At 47.0% G+C, this 7500-nt stretch overlaps 2 protein-coding genes across 2 annotated transcripts in view; both read right to left on the reverse strand.

Moving 5' to 3' along the window:
* Positions 1-7500, reverse strand: part of LOC144959964 (uncharacterized) — a gene marked incomplete in the record, with an annotated part of 73599 nt that overhangs the window by 27244 nt on the left and 38855 nt on the right.
* Positions 1020-4175, reverse strand: LOC144960049 (uncharacterized). Its single transcript, XM_078892997.1, has 2 exons — positions 4170-4175; positions 1020-2108 (listed from the first exon to the last, which is right to left on the reverse strand). Exons 1-2 carry the CDS (start codon positions 4173-4175, stop codon positions 1020-1022), a joined length of 1095 nt encoding a protein of 364 aa, XP_078749123.1.

Here is a 7500-nt window from a genome sequence, read left to right on the forward strand (position 1 = left end):
CCACAAACTCTACCCTGCACCACTACCACCTCCACAAACTCTACCCTGCACCACTACGACCACCACAAACTCTACCCTGCACCCGTACCAACACCACAAACTCTACTACCACCACACAACCTCTACCATGCCCCATACCATCACCACAAACTCTACTACCACCACAAACTCTACACTGCACCACTACCACCTCCACAAACTCTACTACCACCACACAACCTCTACCATGCACCAATACCACTCACACAAACTCTACTACCACCACAAACTCTACACTGCACCACTACCACCTCCACAAACTCTACTACCACCACACAACCTCTACCATGCACCATACCATCACCACAAACTCTACTACCACCACAAACTCTACACTGCACCACTACCAACACCACATAAACTCTACACTGCACCACTACCACCACCACACAAACTCTACCATGCACCACTACCAACACCACAACCTGTACCATGCACCACTACCACCACCAAAAACCATACCCTGCACCACTACCATCACCACAAACCCTACCCTGCACCCGTACCATAACCACAAACTCTACTACACCACACAACCTCTACATGCACCATACCATCACCACATACTCTACTACCACACACAAACTCTACCTGCACCACTACCACCACAAACTCTACACTGCACCACTACCACCTACCACACAACTCACCATCACCACTAGCACCACCACACAAACTCTACCCTGCACCACTACCAACACGTCAACCTGTACCATGCACCACTACCACCACCACACACAAACTCTACTATGCACCACTACCACCACCACACAAACTCTACCCTGCACCACTGCACCACACACACAAACTCTACCATAAACACATACCACACCAACACACTTACCATGCACCACTACCACCACCACACAAACTCTTAACCCTGCAGCACCACTACCACCACCACACAAACTCTATGCCCGCTACCAACACCACCGCCACAACAAACTCTACCATGCACCACTACCACCACCACAAAAACTCTACCCTGCACCACTACCAACACCACAACCTGTACCATGCACCACTACCACCACCACACAAACTCTACCATGCACCACTACCACCACCACACAAACTCTACCCTGCACCACTACCACCACCACACAAACTCTACCCTGCACCACTACCACCACCACACAAACTCTACACTGCACCACTACCACCACCACACAAAATCTACCATGCACCACTACCACCACCACACAAACTCTACCCTGCACCAGTACCAACACCACACAAACTCTACCATGCACCACTACCACCACCACACAAACTCTACCCTGCACCACTACCACCACACAAACTCTACCATGCACCACCACACAAACTCTACCCTGCACCACTACCACCACACAAACTCTACCATGCACCTCTACCACCACACAAACTCTACCATGCACCACTACCACCACCACACAAACTCTACCCTGCACTACCACCACCACACAAACTCTACCCTGCACAACTACAACCACCACACAAACTCTACCATGCACCACTACCACCACACAAACTCTACCCTGCACCACTACCTCCACCACACAAACTCTACCCTGCACTACCACCACCACACAAACTCTACCATGCACCACTACCACCACCACACAAACTCTACCCTGCACCACTACCACCACCACACAAACTCTACCCTGCACTACCACCACCACACAAACTCTACCATGCACCACTACCACCACCACACAAACTCTACCCTGCACCACTACCACCACCACACAAACTCTACCCTGCACCACTACCACCACCACACAAACTCTACCATGCACCACTACCACCACACAAACTCTACCCTGCACCACTACCACCACCACACAAACTCTACCCTGCACTACCACCACCACACAAACTCTACCATGCACCACTACCACCACCACACAAACTCTACCCTGAACCACTACCAGCACCACACAAACTCTACCCTGCACCACTACCACCACCACAAAAACTCTACCCTGCACTACCACCACCACGCAAACTCTACCATGCACCACTACCACCACCACACAAACTCTACCCTGCACCACTACCACCACCACTACACAAACTCTACCCTGCACCACTACCACCACCACACAAACTCTACCATGCACCACTACCACCACACAAACTCTACCCTGCACCACTACCACCACCCAAACTCTACCCTGCACCACTACCACCACACAAACTCTACCATGCACCACTACCAACACCACACAAACTCTACCTTGCACCAAACCAACACCACAACCTGTACCATGCACCACTACCACCACCACACAAACTCTACCCTGCACCACTACCACCACCACAACCTCTACCATGCACCACTACCACCACCACACAAACTCTACCCTGCACCACTACCACCACCACACAAACTCTACCCTGCACCACTACCAACACCACAACCTGTACCATGCACCACTACCACCACCACACAAACTCTACCCTGCACCACTACCACCACCACACAAACTCTACCCTGCACCACTACCACCACCACACAAACTCTACCATGCACCAATACCACCACCACACAAACTCTACCCTGCACCACTACCACCACCACACAATCTCTACCCTGCACCACTACCAACACCACAACCTGTACCATGCACCACTACCACCACCACACAAACTCTACCCTGCACCACTACCACCACCACACAAACTCTACCATGCACCACTACCACCACCACACAAACTTTACCATGCACCACTACCAACACCATACTAATTCTACCATGCACCACTACCACCACAACACAAACTCTACCATGCACCACTACCACCGCCACACAAACTCTGCCATGCACCACTACCACCACCACACAAACTCTACCATGCACCACTACCAGCACCACACAAACTCTACCCTGCACTACAACCACCACACTAACTCTACTATGCACCACTACCACCACCACACAAACTCTACCCTGCACCACTACCACCACCACACAAACTCTACCATGCACCACTACCACCACACAAACTCTACCATGCACCACTACCACCACCACACAAACTCTACCCTGCACCACTACCAACACCACAACCTGTACCATGCACCACTACCACCACCACACAAACTCTACCCTGCACCACTACCACCACCACAACCTCTACCATGCACCACTACCACCTCCACAAACTCTTCTACCACCACACAAACTCTACCCTGCACCACTACCAACACCACAAACCCTACCACCACCACAACATCTACCATGCACCACTACCACCACCACAAACTCTACCCTGCACCACTACCGCCACCACAGTATACAGTATAGTAATCCTTGTTATTATTCTTATTATCATTATTATTAATATTATTTTTTTTGGTGTTCTAGTAACCTTCTCTGTTGTGTCTGGCACTGTTTTGTACACACTATTTCAGATGCTAATATGGAACAAGTGTGATAGAAAACTGGTTCTAATCTCATTGGAAGTGAAAAACCAATCTTCCAGAGGACTGAATACATAACTTGTGTAATTGATCTTCTGGTTTTTGAGTGATGGCATCTTATCTTTTACTTTTAGTATAAATATGTGACATTTCGCCTCAAAACGGTATTAAGTCGGGATGGTTAGGATGTTGAAAATTGAATTTATAGCCAGATATATCAGACTTGTGTTGAGTTTGTATGTTTTATTGAGGAAAATGGATACCATCTTTTAGGGTGGGAATGCCAACAATTTATATTTTGGTTTTTAAGCATCTTGTTCGTTACGACATAATGCCGTTTTGAGACGATGGGTCACATAATATATGCTGATTAGTAACAAAGATCATCCATCCTCACTCGTCCCGTAAATCTACTTATACATTCTGTTTCCAAAATAGTTATAGGTACAACCTTTCTGCTTCAATATGTAACCTATTCATTATTAGTCCCACGAAAGACTGGTTACAGAACACTTCCAAGGAGTTTGGAACCGTTGGAGTAGAAGGTGTAACGACACTACTTTTCTGCCCTATTATTATATTGCTAATTGATTATTTCTTTATCAAGCATTATTTTAAATGCTTACAAAAGCGGCATTACTCCTTTCTTACTAATAACACTATTGCTGTCTAGTATTCTTCAATTACCATTCCCCTCCCCCATACCCCATCCCCCTACCTTCATCTTGAAATATATATAGTATTTCATCTCTCTCTCTCTCTCTCTCTCTCTCTCTCTCTCTCTCTCTCTCTCTCTCTCTCTCTTGCATTGCACAGACACACACACACACACACACACACACGCACACACACATTTACAAATTTTGGCCTATATTATATGTATTCTGTGTTTACTTGATAAAGGCCAATGACCGAAACGTCGTTTGTTTTGTGTTGTTCATTCATGAGTCAGATTTACTCCCTTTATCTTTATCTCCATTTTATTGACTCATTTAGGCACATCTATTCATTAGTTTTTCTACCATGCACCACTACCACCTCAACAAACTCTACTACCACCACAAATTCTACCCTGCACCATTACCACCACCACAAACTCTACACTGCACCACTACCACCACCACAAACTCTACCCTGCACCACTACCATCACCACAAACCCTACCCTGCACCCGTACCAACACCACAAACTCTACTAACACCACAAAACCTCTACCATGCAACATACCATCACCATAAACTCTACTACCACCACAAACTCTACCCTGCACCACTACCATCACCACAAACCCTACCCTGCACCCGTACCAACGCCACAAACTCTACTACGACCACAAACTCTACCATGCACCACTACCACCTCCACAAACTCTACTACCACCACACAACCTCTACCATGCACCATACCATCACCACAAACTCTACTACCACCACAAACTCTACCCTGCACCACTACCATCACTACAAACCCTACCTTGCACCCGTACTAACACCACAAACTCTACACTGCACCACTACCACCTCCACAAACTCTACCCTGCACCACTACCACCTCCACAAACTCTACCCTGCACCACTACGACCACCACAAACTCTACCCTGCACCCGTACCAACACCACAAACTCTACTACCACCACACAACCTCTACCATGCCCCATACCACCTCCACAAACTCTACTACCACCACACAACCTCTACCATGCACAATACCATCACCACAAACTCTACTACCACCACAAACTCTACACTGCACCACTACCACCTCCACAAACTCTACTACCACCACACAACCTCTACCATGCACCATACCATCACCACAAACTCTACTACCACCACAAACTCTACACTGCACCACTACCACCACCACACAAACTCTACCATGCACCACTACCAACACCACAACCTGTACCATGCACCACTACCACCACCACAAACCATACCCTGCACCACTACCATCACCACAAACCCTACCCTGCACCCGTACCATAACCACAAACTCTACTACCACCACACAACCTCTAACATGCACCATACCATCACCACATACTCTACTACCACCACAAACTCTACCCTGCACCACTACCACCACAAACTCTACACTGCACCACTACCACCACCACACAAACTCTACCATGCACCACTAGCACCACCACACAAACTCTACCCTGCACCACTACCAACACGTCAACCTGTACCATGCACCACTACCACCACCACACAAACTCTACTATGCACCACTACCACCACCACACAAACTCTACCCTGCACCACTGCCACCACCACACAAACTCTACCATACACCAGTACCAACACCACAACCTGTACCATGCACCACTACCACCACCACACAAACTCTATCCTGCACCACTACCACCACCACACAAACTCTACCCTGCACCATTACCAACACCACAACCTGTACCATGCACCACTACCACCACCACAAAAACTCTACCATGCACGACTACCACCACCACACAAACTCTACCCTGGACCACTACCACCACCACACAAACTCTACCCTGCACCACTACCACCACCACACAAACTCTACCCTGCACCACTACCACCACCACACAAACTCTACCATGCACCACTACCACCACCACACAAACTTTACCATGCACCACTACCACCACCATACTAATTCTACCATGCACCACTACCACCACAACACAAACTCTACCCTGCACCACTACCACCGCCACACAAACTCTACCATGCACCACTACCACCACCACACAAACTCTACCATGCACCACTACCAGCACCACACAAACTCTACCCTGCACTACCACCACCACACAAACTCTACTATGCACCACTACCACCACCACACAAACTCTACCCTGCACCACTACCACCACCACACAAACTCTACCATGCACCACTACCACCACACAAACTCTACCATGCACCACTACCACCACCACACAAACTCTACCCTGCACCACTACCAACACCACAACCTGTACCATGCACCACTACCACCACCACACAAACTCTACCCTGCACCACTACCACCACCACAACCTCTACCATGCACCACTACCACCTCCACAAACTCTTCTACCACCACACAAACTCTACCCTGCACCACTACCAACACCACACAAACTCTACCCTGCACCACTACCACCACCACACAAACTCTACCCTGCACCACTACCACCACCACACAAACTCTACCATGCACCACTACCACCACACAAACTCTACCCTGCACCACTACCACCACCACACAAACTCTACCCTGTACCACTACCGCCACCACAGTATACAGTATAGTAATCCTTGTTATTATTCTTATTATCATTATTATTAATATTATTTTTTTTGGTGTTCTAGTAACCTTCTCTGTTGTGTCTGGCACTGTTTTGTACACACTATTTCAGATGCTAATATGGAACAAGTGTGATAGAAAACTGGTTCTAATCTCATTGGAAGTGAAAAACCAATCTTCCAGAGGACTGAATACATAACTTGTGTAATTGATCTTCTGGTTTTTGAGTGATGGCATCTTATCTTTTACTTTTAGTATAAATACGTGACATTTCGCCTCAAAACGGTATTAAGTCGGGATGGTTAGGATGTTGAAAATTGAATTTATAGCCAGATATATCAGACTTGTGTTGAGTTTGTATGTTTTATTGAGGAAAATGGATACCATCTTTTAGGGTGGGAATGCCAACAATTTATATTTTTGACCAGTTTGATATTTAATTTGGTTTTTAAGCATCTTGTTCGTTACGACATAATGCCGTTTTGAGACGATGGGTCACATAATATATTCTGATTAGTAACAAAGATCATCCATCCTCACTCGTCCCGTAAATCTACTTATACATTCTGTTTCCAAAATAGTTATAGGTACAACCTTTCTGCTTCAATATGTAACCTATTCATTATTAGTCCCACGAAAGACTGGTTACAGAACACTTCCAAGGAGTTTGGAACCGTTGGAGTAGAAGGTGTAACGTCACTACTTTTCTGCCCTATTATTATATTGCTAGTTGATTATTTCTTTATCAAGCATTATTTTAAATGCT

The sequence above is a fragment of the Berghia stephanieae genome, chromosome 14, assembly GCF_034508935.2.
Source record: "Berghia stephanieae isolate SIO BIC M18660-M18661 chromosome 14, UCSD_Bste_1.3, whole genome shotgun sequence".
Lineage (NCBI taxonomy): Eukaryota > Metazoa > Mollusca > Gastropoda > Nudibranchia > Aeolidiidae > Berghia > Berghia stephanieae.